Source organism: Ascaphus truei, chromosome 17 (genome assembly GCF_040206685.1).
Source record: "Ascaphus truei isolate aAscTru1 chromosome 17, aAscTru1.hap1, whole genome shotgun sequence".
Lineage (NCBI taxonomy): Eukaryota > Metazoa > Chordata > Amphibia > Anura > Ascaphidae > Ascaphus > Ascaphus truei.
The window spans coordinates 43,557,171-43,572,659 of record NC_134499.1 but is presented as its reverse complement, the minus strand read 5'-3'; the positions used below and the strand labels follow the sequence as shown (position 1 = coordinate 43,572,659).

Below are 15,489 nucleotides of genomic sequence, written 5' to 3'. Positions count from 1 at the left end.
GTCACACGGCATCCCTCCGTCACACGGCATCCCTCCGTCACACGGCATCCCTCCGTCACACGGCATCCCTCCGTCACACGGCATCCCTCCGTCACACGGCATCCCTCCGTCACACGGCATCCCTCCGTCACACGGCATCCCTCCGTCACACGGCATCCCTCCGTCACACGGCATCCCTCCGTCACACGGCATCCCTCCGTCACACGGCATCCCTCCGTCACACGGCATCCCTCCGTCACACGGCATCCCTCCGTCACACGGCATCCCTCCGTCACTCCGTCACACGGCGTCCCTCCGTCACACGGCGTCCCTCCGTCACACGGCATCCCTCCGTCACTCGGCATCCCTCCGTCACTCGTCACACGGCGTCCCTCCGTCACACGGCATCCCTCCGTCACACGGCATCCCTCCGTCACACGGCATCCCTCCGTCACACGGCATCCCTCCGTCACACGGCATCCCTCCGTCACACGGCATCCCTCCGTCACACGGCATCCCTCCGTCACACGGCATCCCTCCGTCACACGGCATCCCTCCGTCACACGGCATCCCTCCGTCACACGGCATCCCTCCGTCACACGGCATCCCTCCGTCACACGGCATCCCTCCGTCACACGGCATCCCTCCGTCACACGGCATCCCTCCGTCACACGGCATCCCTCCGTCACACGGCATCCCTCCGTCACACGGCATCCCTCCGTCACACGGCATCCCTCCGTCACACGGCATCCCTCCGTCACACGGCATCCCTCCGTCACACGGCATCCCTCCGTCACACGGCATCCCTCCGTCACACGGCATCCCTCCGTCACACGGCATCCCTCCGTCACACGGCATCCCTCCGTCACACGGCATCCCTCCGTCACACGGCATCCCTCCGTCACACGGCATCCCTCCGTCACACGGCATCCCTCCGTCACACGGCATCCCTCCGTCACACGGCATCCCTCCGTCACACGGCATCCCTCCGTCACACGGCATCCCTCCGTCACACGGCATCCCTCCGTCACACGGCATCCCTCCGTCACACGGCATCCCTCCGTCACACGGCATCCCTCCGTCACACGGCATCCCTCCGTCACACGGCATCCCTCCGTCACACGGCATCCCTCCGTCACACGGCATCCCTCCGTCACACGGCATCCCTCCGTCACACGGCATCCCTCCGTCACACGGCATCCCTCCGTCACACGGCATCCCTCCGTCTCACGGCATCCCTCCGTCACACGGCATCCCTCCGTCACACGGCATCCCTCCGTCACACGGCATCCCTCCGTCACACGGCATCCCTCCGTCACACGGCATCCCTCAGTCACACGGCATCCCTCCGTCACACGGCATCCCTCCGTCACACTAGATGCTAGGGATTTTCTCTACTGGGAAAATGTATAATTTATTATTGTTTTAAGAGAAGCTGGACTAAATGTATGTTTTGAAGCTTAGTACCTGTTGGGTCACCTGCATGTAAGCATGCTTCGTGCTGCCTTTCATTGTCCCAGATACCAAATTCAGTTGTCACTAATACTGCAAACCTCTGCATTGTGACTTTTGATATTTCTTTCTTCTATGACAATATGTTGTATGTTTATTTCAAAGTGCAGATGGAGCCAGTGTCTTCAGCAGGAAAATCACGCTTGGTATTCTTTTCTTGCTATATTTCTGTTTTCTTGGAGCTGGAAGTAAATATTCCCTGCCTATTAGTCTAATAATAATAATAATAATAACTTTAGCGCTTTTCTCCCAATAAGACTCCAAGCTTCACAGTTACAAAAAGGGAAAAAGAAGAAAACATTTAAGGTTATAAAAGAGACCAAACACAAGGAAAGATACAATACAGGATGGGACGGTACTTTAGCAATTAAATGCTGGACAGGCTGCGGGTCATTAATTCAATGCCTGGGTAAACAGGTAGGGGTAGAGCCTGTTTTATAGATTCACAGAAAGGGGGCGTCTCGGACTGTATGATTGTTCCAAAGAGTGGAAGCAGCGCGGCTAAAAGCTCGGGCCCCAAAGGAAGCTACGGAGATTCTGGGAACTGTTGGGAGTCCTTCATCTGCAGATGGAAGTGAGCGAATGGGAGTGTAGGAAGCTAGAAGCCCTCTCAGATAGCTGGGACCTGGGGCATGTAGGGCTTGGAATGTCAACAAGCCAATCTTGAAATAAATTCCCCAATTTACAGGCAGTCAGTTCAGAGAATGGAGAACAGGTGTCAAGTGGCAAGACCGGGTCTGGTTAGTTAACAACTTGGCGGCAGCATTGTGCACCAGCTGCAGGTGGCGCAGCTCTTTTTCCGGAAGACCCAAGTAGAGCGCATTGCAGTAGTCCAGGCGTGTTGACACAAAGGAATGGACAAGCGTAGTAAGGTCCTCTGGGGGATAAGGTGCTTAATCCTGGCTATGTTCCTTGGGTGGAAGAATGAAGATTTGATCACGACTGACACATTATGTTTAAGGATCAAGTCACAGTTAAGGACAACACCAAGCTTCCGCACACGGAAAGAGTTTAGCAGCTGGGAGTCCTCAAAGGCCAGTGTGTTGACCTAGATGCAGTTTTGTAGTTTTCCGACGTTGGCATCCACCACGAGCACTTCTGTCTTATCAGGATTCAGCTTCAACCAACTTCAGTACACTGCTGAAGATACTCTGTGACCTGCAAGTGAGAGAGGGTCTGAACCAGCTGAGAACTGTGCCGCCCAGCCCACAGAAATCCTTCAGGCACTACATTAAGATCTCATGGTCCACGGTATCAAATGCTGCAGAGGTCAAGGAGTACCAAGATCGAACAGTCACCTCTGTCTCTCGTCATCAGGAGATAATTATATCTTCTGAATCCTTACTAGAATGGGTCACAAATATCATAAGTTTCCAGTTGGGTTGTGTGACAGGGCCTTAACCCCTCTCTAAAATATCTTCAGTAGAAAGCGTGTTTTGATCTGATTAGTTCAGCAGGGAGCTGGTTAATTGCAGCTACAGATAATTAACCAGTCAACCACAAACTGGTAGAAAAGCCTCCTGCTTGAACTCCAGGGGATCGCTCTAGCACATGGGAGGTGTTTGCTGACAGAGAGGGATCCCAGGGAACCAGACCCTCTATTCCAGAACACCGCAGACCCTGGAACCCGCCAGAGGGTGCACCCGACGAACACCAACCCAGACTGATGTAAAGAGCCCATGCTTACAGCTGCCTCTTTGGTCTTTGGGTGGCACAGGGTAAGAGGCCCATCCTCCCAGACGGCAGATAGGCACTGGGAGAGTGATCCAGCCCTTTACAGGGGGATAGGCTGTTTTGTTGATTTTGTGTGCTGCCTTAAAGATGTGTTTGAAGCTACGGGCTGAATAAAAGCCAAGGTTTATTTTCCCCCAATATGTCTCACCTGGATATCCTTTTGTACTCGTCTCCTACAGGATGCTGCTGCTATATTCTGCTGGTGTAAAAATAAACATGCAGTATAATATACATACTGTACTATATAGTGGGATACACACATAAGCAACTAAACTGGTTGAGATTTATAAATAAAATGGGATATTATACACAACTCCTAATATGAGTTTATTATAACTACATTGGTTGCCACAAATAGTTCAACAGTAACTAAGTATTTATGTAACATAGAGAGTGAGAAATGTATTATCTGGAGTTATATTGCAACGAAATGCTTCACAGTGCAACTTGGAATGTTATCTGTGACTGAAACCTATTAGGCTGCGTCCATTGACACAGCAGCCGTGCGGAGGAGCGCGGAGGCTGAGGGAAAGCGGGTGCTTTCCCTGGCCTTGGTACGCGTGCCGTCCGGGGGTGTGTCTATGGCGAACCAGCACACGTGACCACCCAATCGCGCGAGAAATCGGTTTTGACTGATTTTACGCGCATCGTGCTCCCCCTCCCGCTTCTGAGAGCACGCGCCCGCACGCTGTATAGACTCGATCGCTGCCTTTAGGCAGTCTGATCGCTCAGCGTGCGGGCGCGTCCTCGCGGTCTGCCCCTGTATGGACGCAGCCTTGGAGGGATAGGTTTCAGGTTTCATAGATGAGACAGGACAGGGGATAAACAAGAGAATGAACCTGCATCGCCACAGCATCACACGCGGAACAAGAGACAGTCCTGTTGGCGAACATTTCTCTGACTCTGGCCATAAGATGAACGATCTGAGGGTTGCCATACTCAAACGTAATCTTAAAACCCCGAAAGAGAGACGGTTGCATGAATACAAATTTATGCAACTGTTCGGGACACTTAGCAGTGGCCTAAACAGAGATCGAAATTTTATGAGTCATTACTGACACTAGCGAACTCTCTTCCCATGAGCGCTAAAGGCCATGTATGTACATACTGTGCTATATGTATGCACACACAGCTGTCTCTCACACATACTAATACTCCTTATTTTTCCATCCCTATACACCAATAGGGACCACATAGTATCCACACACACTTTTAGTTGTGCTACAAACTCTCACATTTCCACACCCACGCACACCATTTATATCCCCTCTCACTCCACACACACCTTGTGTAGAGCACTGTTTATACTGTGGGCTCTCCATTCATTTTTATTCACACTGATACACATACACACACACACTCTTTCTTCACTTGCTTTCAGTTACCCTTTGACACCTCCAGCCATAAATCTCATCCACATGGGGGAAGGACCAGCACAGATAACATTCCAAGAGACACTGTTTTTAAGTAATCCTTGCTTCATTCATTGTAACATCGCCGGAAGAAGAGATCAGTGTATCTCGAAAGCTCGCACAAATAAAAGCATTTCGTTAGCCACAGAACGGTATCATCTATTTATTTTTTGATTATATATATATATATATATATATATATATATATATATATATATATATATATATATATATATATACTAGCTGAGAGACCCGGCGTTGCCCGTGAGTTAAATTTCCTGTGGACAGTGGACAGGAGCGCTTTTTTCCCCAATGAGACTCAAATTGCCCTTAATTACAGTATAGCGCGCGGTACGCAGCACATAGGACTTTTATAGACCCAGCCCCTGCCCAGATGAGCTTACAATCTATGTTTTGGGGGCCTGAGGAACAGGGAGATAGTGACAAAGGCCACAGAGAGCTGACGCCGGGATTTGAACCAGGTTCCCTGCTTCAAACGCCGTCATTGTTCTCAGTCAGCGTCTTCACTCGCTGAGCTGCTCCTTCAGTGTTATTATCACCATAATCACTATAAATGAGAACAGCAGATGTGGCATCAGCTTCACTCCCCCCTCACATCCCTCCCTTGTCCCTCTCCTGCTAAGCTGAACACTGAAATAACCTTTACCTGAAGATGACAAGATCAATTAAGTCTCAGCAGGGGATGGAAGCTTAAGGAGGATCTGCGCCATCTGCTCCTGTCCCAATCGCCAGCAGCATCGGTCCCACTCCCGTTGGGGGACTCCCCTGGCCATTCTTTGGAACTAGATATTTTTGTTGTTGTATTTTTCAAGAAGCCTTTCAAGTCCTTTATTACTTTAAGGCAGCAGAGATACCGACTTGTACATACATATGCTTTTGGTTCCTCACTATTCAGTATGCTGTGAAACAATCATTGAGGCTGAAGTCTTCCCAGGAAGAGAAACATGGCGTCACAAATTGAACAGACGCCGTACACATCATTAGAATTAGCCTCGTGTTACTTTGTGTCTTTTATGGGTGATCATACAAACAATATACACTGTGCGTACTGTAACAGAAACAGATTTCCCTGGAGATGGACTTCAGAAACTGTTACATATAACGGTATACGCACGGGTTTCCTTTATTTCCCCCCAGGCAATATTAAATAACCCGAGGCATTGGAGTTGCAGGTTCAGTTGATAGGAAAAAAAAGAATTTGAATGCAGTATATATTTATATGTAAATTGCGGCAATACATCAAGAATGTAATGTCAAATGTACAGGGTGCAGCTATTCTTGTTGGTGACATCATTCTCAATACAAGTATTTAGGTTGCTTGTTCATTGATGTGTAAAAATAGCACAGTTATCTTTCTCTTTTAAATCAATTCTCGTTGCAGTTAAAAATGCAATATTGTTACACTCATTTAGGCTTCTGAAGTCTATGCATATTAATAGGGAAACAGGATGCATGAATTACTCTGAAAGAAAGAGACAGTTTAATTAAACTACTGAATCTGTAAAATAGTGATATACATGTGGATATCCTGTCTTACCGGCAAATCTCTTATTACTGTTATTACATAGACCTTCATATGTATTTGGCCATGTTCTTCACCTTTGCATGCAGTCCACTAAATTCATACAAGCAAAGTAGGGTATGCCACTATCAGCCATGTGGTTGTATAACCAATATTGATTTAAATGGAGTCTGTGTGGTAGAGCCTAATATGCACGATCGTACTTTAATAACACCCAACGAGTTAGAGTTGTGTGAGGCTCAGTGTTTCAGGAATAATTGTAAATACGTTTTCCAGTTACAAAGAAAAGGAATTGAAGTCCGAGTTATTAGGCCATATCTAACACAAATTGCAGCCACGGCTTGTTCGAGAGTGACTGCTATTAGACACGGAAGTAAACTACAAAATCCACTATGGATGAGCCAGAGGCAGCGACTGAGCGTATAGCTGGGTGGTCACTGGTTCTGATTGTAGATGTTATTAACAGCATCTTCTGTAGCTAAGACGGTTCTAAGCAGCAAATTAAAATATGATTTAAAAGAAGGCAGACCCCCACCCTCTTTCCCTTCCCCCCTTTCCCTATGTATGTGTCTGGTTGGTTTGTTTATTCTTTAAATGTGTTAGTAGTAATAAGTGTTGTTGATTTGACCCCATCAATACTGTTCAAATGTGACGGAAAGGCGGCTAGATTGGCCTGTATGTAATGTAATATGAAACTGCTTGGTGTGGTCCCGAATGTTCCCTTTTTTATGTTCTGTATCCCATTGAAAACTGCAAATAAAATTAAGTAAAAAAAAAAAAAAGAAGGCAGACACCATCCACAGAGCAAAGCCACATGCATCCGGGGCGAGAACGGTCTCTCTCTGGCTCTGAATCCATAAACGTGACCTTTTATCAATGTGCTTTATCAAAATGTTGGCTCATCTGCAGCATCTTTGAATTTGATGCCATCTTGTTTCCAATTACTTATTCAAATATGGTTTAGTGAGGAAGGGGAGCCACAGCTGGGGTCGGCCACGGCTACTTCCTGGTCACCTACAGGAGTTTGCCCCACTTTTGCAGTGAACAAGACTTAAGTCAATACCCCAAAAAAGTCTACATGCAAAACTAGGTTAGAACAAGCAACAAGCAGCCACATTTAATAAAGACGGGTTCCTATTGAACACTGTGTTATTCCCTTGGTGCATCTGGTATTATAAACTGCAGGGTATGAGGTAGGAAACAATATGAACTTCCAAGCAATGGAACGTGTTGTCTTACCAATGAAATAATGGCTTACAGTACCCGTGAAAGAATATAAAGAATATCATTATTTTAAGTTCAACTTCCTATTTTTCCTAATGTTTTCAAATGTAGGATTAATAACATTCAATTCCAAGAACCTTTCTATTGTACATCTGAAACAATATCATACTACTGTTGATGGCTCATGTTATTAGTAATATTGTCTATGTATTGTCCCTAGGAAACCTGAGAAGGGCGTGCAATATCTCATAGAACGAGGCTTTGTCCCAGATACACCAGTCGGGGTAGCACATTTTCTCCTGCAGAGGAAAGGACTCAGCAGGCAGATGATCGGAGAATTTCTGGGCAACAGACAGAAACAATTCAATAGAGATGTACTCGAGTAAGTATTGTTCATTGTCACAAGGTAATGGGGGGGGGGGGTTACATTTTGCCAGTCCTGTAATAATGAAGTTCTTTGCAAAGCTAGAAATTAATGTCAACATTTCTCTTACTATTGTATTTTCAGTGTGGCTACTTTCTCGGGAACTAATAATGCTTTTAATATAAAGAATTGACCTTAATGTGACATTTAGGTGGTTATATACAAAAGACGAGGTCATCTCTAAAAATCTGAATGCAATATAAATTATTGAATGCATCATTGGATTGTAAGGTGTACAGATCATAATTATCTGTGATCATTAGCCTTAGAATTCCAAACCAAATACATTGTTACGGTGTCATAAAACTTAATTCTCAGGTCACAAAACCTTCAAGCCAACTCTGTTATGTCTTCACACATATGAAAAATAAAATGTGGAATGTGAAGTCATTTCCTCTGCTTTCAGAAACTCCAATCATTGTACCAGATTGTAACAGTTGTTAGGACTAGTATTATACCATCTCCCCACAGCAAGCTCAAACAAGATCCAGACACACGTTCGTGGATAAAGATGTTGCCACACAATACTTCCAATTAAAAACATCAACAATGTTGTGCATTTGTATAGCAAATGCGGGATTTTTTTACTGGTGATTCATCAACATATCCCTAAATGTGTCTTGTGTACTTTGTTATACACAGGACAAGTATTCATGATGTTTATTATGGTGAAAGATCGTAAATATAATCTGCACATTATAAGCACATTAAACACAACATTCCAGACACACAAAGCTGCACACCAACACACAATAACACTCTGTGTTCCACCTGCCCCTGACGAAGCTCCGCCTGGAGAGAAACGCGTAGGGCGTGGGCCTAGTGACGTGGTGACGTCACATCACGTGGTGTAGCTGATTCCTGGTGTATCGGAGCCCCTGCATGTATGCTGGAAGAGTGCTCTGAAGTCGTGTTCCATGAGAGATGCAGCGTTCATGCATCAATTAGCTAAGTACTCTATTTTTCACACAGAGTGTTATGTTGCAGAGTCTATATGTATTATCACGAGCTACAGGGACTCCCGAGTAAAACTTGACAGTGATGTTGGAGCTGTGCTGTTTGAATTCAAACAGCGTTCATATGGTAGCCTAGTAGATTAGGGAATTCCCCGTTCTATCCTGCATACATACCTCTGAGATAAACTGTTTATCGGGGACTTTGTAGCCAACACGGACGCTGTGCTCTCATTCTATGCTTGATTCATTCTATTGCTGGGGCAATGATATTGCTAGAGATGTTGGATTGCTAGAGATTTTAGGTGATCAACTGTGTGTAATACTCTGCATTTTTCAACTTGAGCAGGATGGTAGTTCAGTATTATATATGATATAGGATTACACACCAGATTACAGCAATCAGCTACATCGACACCACGTGTTAGCTTTAAATTAATTTTATTTTTCACTTTGTCACCCTTGTGTTTCACGTTGTATAGTCACGATAAAATCAAATAAAACAATTAGTGTGGAGTGCACCACAAATGTACATTCTGTGAGTGAACTGGCGATGCGTCACCATTTTCACTCAATTGTTAATTCTACTGCTATTCCTTTCAAAGGCTCCTACTAATATAGCTTCTCGGGAAAGTCAGATTGCGAGGATTCAGGAAAACGTATTGATTAAATGTGACGCAACACTTGTGTCAGGTGTATGACGGATTTAAATTGCCACAATCCATTTCGGATAACCAACACCTGGCAACCATTCCATACCTGGGCTAAGTCCCGGCTCTCCCGCGTGTCGGCGGACCTCTCTCTGATAGTGGGATCTCTGTGACCCCTATCGGGCTGTGCTGGGTCTGGGCGAAGTCCCGGCTCTCCCGCTTGTCGGCGGACCTCTCTCTGATAGCGGGATCTCTGTGACCCCTATCAGGCTGTGCTGGGTCTGGGCGAAGTCCCGGCTCTCCCGCTTGTCGGCGGACCTCTCTCTGATAGCGGGATCTCTGTGACCCCTATCAGGCTGTGCTGGGTCTGGGCGAAGTCCCGGCTCTCCCGCGTGTCGGCGTACCTCTCTCTGATAGCGGGATCTCTGTGACCCCTATCAGGCTGTGCTGGGTCTGGGCGAAGTCCCGGCTCTCCCGCGTGTCGGCGGACCTCTCTCTGATAGCGGGATCTCTGTGACCCCTATCAGGCTGTGCTGGGTCTGGGCGAAGTCCCGGCTCTCCCGCGTGTCGGCGGACCTCTCTCTGATAGCGGGATCTCTGTGACCCCTATCAGGCTGTGCTGGGTCTGGTCGAAGTCCCGGCTCTCCCGCTTGTCGGCGGACCTCTCTCTGATAGCGGGATCTCTGTGACCCCTATCAGGCTGTGCTGGGTCTGGTCGAAGTCCCGGCTCTCCCGCTTGTCGGCGGACCTCTCTCTGATAGCGGGATCTCTGTGACCCCTATCGGGCTGTGCTGGGTCTGGGCGAAGTCCCGGCTCTCCCGCGTGTCGGCGGACCTCTCTCTGATAGCGGGATCTCTGTGGCCCCTATCAGGCTGTGCTGGGTCTGGGCGAAGTCCCGGCTCTCCCGCGTGTCGGCGGACCTCTCTCTGATAGCGGGATCTCTGTGACCGCTATCAGGCTGTGCTGGGTCTGGGCGTAGTCCCGGCTCTCCCGCGTGTCGGCGGACCTCTCTCTGATAGCGGGATCTCTGTGACCGCTATCAGGCTGTGCTGGGTCTGGGCGAAGTCCCGGCTCTCCCGCGTGTCGGCGGACCTCTCTCTGATAGCGGGATCTCTGTGACCCCTATCAGGCTGTGCTGGGTCTGGGCGAAGTCCCGGCTCTCCCGCGTGTCGGCGGACCTCTCTCTGATGGCGGGATCTCTGTGACACCTATCAGGCTGTGCTGGGTCTGGGCGAAGTCCCGGCTCTCCCGCGTGTCGGCGGACCTCTCTCTGATGGCGGGATCTCTGTGACCCCTATCGGGCTGTGCTGGGTCTGGGCGAAGTCCCGGCTCTCCCCGCGTGTCGGCGGACCTCTCTCTGATAGCGGGATCTCTGTGACCCCTATCAGGCTGTGCTGGGTTTGGGCGAAGTCCCGGCTCTCCCGCGTGTCGGCGGACCTCTCTCTGATAGCGGGATCTCTGTGGCCCCTATCAGGCTGTGCTGGGTCTGGGCTAAGTCCCGGCTCTCCCGCTTGTCGGCGGACCTCTCTCTGATCGCGGGATCTCTGTGACCGCTATCAGGCTGTGCTGGTTCTGGGCGAAGTCCCGGCTCTCCCGCGTGTCGGCGGACCTCTCTCTGATAGCGGGATCTCTGTGACCCCTATCAGGCTGTGCTGGGTCTGGGCGAAGTCCCGGCTCTCCCGCGTGTCGGCGGACCTCTCTCTGATGGCGGGATCTCTGTGACACCTATCAGGCTGTGCTGGGTCTGGGCGAAGTCCCGGCTCTCCCGCGTGTCGGCGGACCTCTCTCTGATAGCGGGATCTCTGTGACCCCTATCGGGCTGTGCTGGGTCTGGGCGAAGTCCCGGCTCTCCCCGCGTGTCGGCGGACCTCTCTCTGATAGCGGGATCTCTGTGACCCCTATCAGGCTGTGCTGGGTCTGGGCGAAGTCCCGGCTCTCCCGCGTGTCGGCGGACCTCTCTCTGATAGCGGGATCTCTGTGACCCCTATCGGGCTGTGCTGGGTCTGGGCGAAGTCCCGGCTCTCCCGCGTGTCGGCGGACCTCTCTCTGATAGCGGGATCTCTGTGACACCTATCAGGCTGTGCTGGGTCGCTCCCTCTCTAGTTCCGCCTCTGCATGTAATATATTACAGTAAATATTTGTCTTAATCTTATCAGGCAGATCTTGTTGTGCCATTTAAAGGAGGACCCCAGTATTGTTACTGTATTTGTTACATACATATTGTAGATCTCAACCTATTGGATTGAATCTTCTGATATATTGATGTGGTATTTATATTCTTTAATATACTGCTAAATTTAGCCCAGACTTCTCCAAGTAATCCCCGCAATACAGAGACACACACACACATACAAACACACAAACACACAGGGACACACACACACACAGACACACACAGAGACACAGAGAGACACACACACACAGAGAGACACACACACCGAGACACACACACACACAGAGAGACACACACACACACAGAGACACACACACACACAGAGACGCACACACACAGAACGAGAGACGCACACACACAGAACGAGAGACGCACACACACAGAACGAGAGACACACACAGAACCAGAGACACACACACAGAACGAGAGACACACAGAACGAGAGACACACACACACCGAACGAGAGACACACACACACAGAACGAGAGAGACACACACACAGAACGAGAGAGACACACACACAGAACGAGAGAGACACACACACAGAGCGAGAGAGACACACACACAGAACGAGAGAGACACACACACACAGAACGAGAGAGACACACACACACAGAACGAGAGAGACACACACACACAGAACGAGAGCGACACACACACACAGAACGAGAGCGACACACACACACAGAACGAGAGCGACACACACACACAGAACGAGAGCGACACACACACACAGAACGAGAGCGACACACACACACAGAACGAGAGCGACACACACAGAACGAGAGCGACACACACACAGAACGAGAGAGACACACACACACAGAACGAGAGACTCACACACACAGAACGAGAGAGACACACACAGAACGAGAGAGAGAGACACACACACAGAACGAGAGAGAGACACACACACAGAACGAGAGAGAGAGACACACACAGAACGAGAGAGAGAGACACACACAGAACGAGAGAGAGACACACACAGAACGAGAGAGAGACACACACAGAACGAGAGAGAGACACACACACAGAACGAGAGAGAGACACACACAGAACGAGAGAGAGACACACACAGAACGAGAGAGAGACACACAGAACGAGAGAGAGACACACAGAACGAGAGAGAGACACACAGAACGAGAGAGAGACACACAGAACGAGAGAGAGACACACAGAACGAGAGAGAGACACACAGAACGAGAGAGAGACACACAGAACGAGAGAGAGACACACAGAACGAGAGAGACACACACAGAACGAGAGAGACACACACAGAACGAGAGAGACACACACAGAACGAGAGAGACACACACAGAACGAGAGAGACACACACAGAACGAGAGAGACACACACAGAACGAGAGAGACACACACAGAACGAGAGAGACACACACAGAACGAGAGAGACACACACAGAACGAGAGAGACACAGAACGAGAGAGACACAGAACGAGAGAGACACAGAACGAGAGAGACACAGAACGAGAGAGACACAGAACGAGAGAGACACAGAACGAGAGAGACACAGAACGAGAGAGACACAGAACGAGAGAGACACAGAACGAGAGAGACACAGAACGAGAGAGACACAGAACGAGAGAGACACAGAACGAGAGAGACACAGAACGAGAGAGACACAGAACGAGAGAGACACACACAGAACGAGAGAGACACACACACACAGAACGAGAGAGACACACACACAGAACGAGAGAGACACACACACACAGAACGAGAGAGACACACACACACAGAACGAGAGAGACACACACACACAGAACGAGAGAGACACACACAGAACGAGAGAGACACACACACACAGAACGAGAGAGACACACACACACACACAGAACGAGAGAGACACACACACACAGAACGAGAGAGACACACACACACACACAGAACGAGAGAGACACACACACACACACAGAACGAGAGAGACACACACACACACACAGAACGAGAGAGACACACACACACACACAGAACGAGAGAGACACACACACACACACAGAACGAGAGAGACACACACACACAGAACGAGAGAGAGAGACACACACACAGAACGAGAGAGACACACACACACAGAACGAGAGAGAGAGAGACACACACAGAACGAGAGAGACACACACACACAGAACGAGAGAGAGACACACACACACAGAACGAGAGAGAGACACACACACACAGAACGAGAGAGACACACACACACAGAACGAGAGAGAGACACACACACACACAGAATGAGAGAGAGACACACACACACACACAGAATGAGAGAGAGACACACACACACACACAGAATGAGAGAGAGACACACACACACACACACACACACACACACACACACACACAGAATGAGAGAGAGACACACACACACACACAGAATGAGAGAGAGACACACACACACACACACAGAATGAGAGAGAGACACACACACACACACACACACAGAATGAGAGAGACACACACACACACAGAACGAGAGAGAGACACACACACACACAGAACGAGAGAGAGAGACACACACACACAGAACGAGAGAGAGACACACACACAGAATGAGAGAGAGACACACACACACACAGAATGAGAGAGAGACACACACACACACACAGAATGAGAGAGAGACACACACACACACAGAATGAGAGAGAGACACACACACACACACACACACACACACAGAATGAGAGAGAGACACACACACACACAGAATGAGAGAGAGACACACACACACACACACACAGAATGAGAGAGAGACACACACACACACACACACACAGAATGAGAGAGACACACACACACACAGAACGAGAGAGAGACACACACACACACACACAGAACGAGAGAGAGAGACACACACAGAATGAGAGAGAGACACACACACACACAGAATGAGAGAGACACACACACACACACACAGAATGAGAGAGAGACACACACACACACACACAGAATGAGAGAGAGACACACACACACACACACAGAATGAGAGAGAGACACACACACACACACACAGAATGAGAGAGAGACACACACACACACACACACAGAATGAGAGAGACACACACACACACAGAACGAGAGAGAGACACACACACAGAACGAGAGAGAGACACACACACACACACACAGAACGAGAGAGACACACACACACGCACAGAACGAGAGACACACACACGCACAGAACGAGAGAGACACACACAGAACGAGAGAGACACACACAGAACGAGAGAGAGACACACACACACACAGAACGAGAGAGACACACACAATAGCGCTAAACCTATATTGTATTAAATTGCCCTGATGGGATAATAAAAGAGGTATTCTGCAATGTTTTTGTGTGAGATTGATCAATTGAATTATATATTGATGAAATAATATAATATTACATGGGCAATATATATATGTTAAATCCAACTAAACAGCTATATATATATATATATATATATATATATATATATATATATATATATATATATATATATTATATAGTAGATGAGGTTGAAAAGACATGCATCCATCAAGTTCAACCTATGCTAAATTTAGACGACAGATACTTTATCCTATACTGTATCCGTAACTTACAGTATATTGATCCAGAGGAAGGGAAACAAAAACCCCAGAGTCATATCATCCAATGATATCTCATAAGGGGAAAAATAAATTCCTTCCTGACTCCAAATATTGGCCATCAGATTACTCCCTGGATCAACATCCTTCCCATGTATACTTATTTGGCATATCCCTGTATACCTTTCCTTTCTAAAATGATGTCCAACAAACAGCACAACACCAAACTCCTTTATTCCCATGGTTTTGCAGCTACGAGACTTCGTACAGTATATGACTCGACGTTTAAAAAGCTATAAAACA

The 15,489-nt window shown here is 48.2% G+C and overlaps 1 protein-coding gene across 8 annotated transcripts in view; it reads left to right on the top strand.

Annotated features, from left to right (window-relative positions):
• IQSEC1 (IQ motif and Sec7 domain ArfGEF 1) overlaps positions 1-15,489 on the top strand; it is a 435,749-nt gene that overhangs the window by 375,941 nt on the left and 44,319 nt on the right. For all 8 annotated transcript variants that reach the window (XM_075574981.1, XM_075574980.1, XM_075574986.1 and 5 more), the window contains one exon: positions 7,625-7,786. In XM_075574981.1, the coding sequence (XP_075431096.1) occupies positions 7,625-7,786 (162 nt within the window). The remainder of the gene's footprint in view (positions 1-7,624; positions 7,787-15,489) is intronic.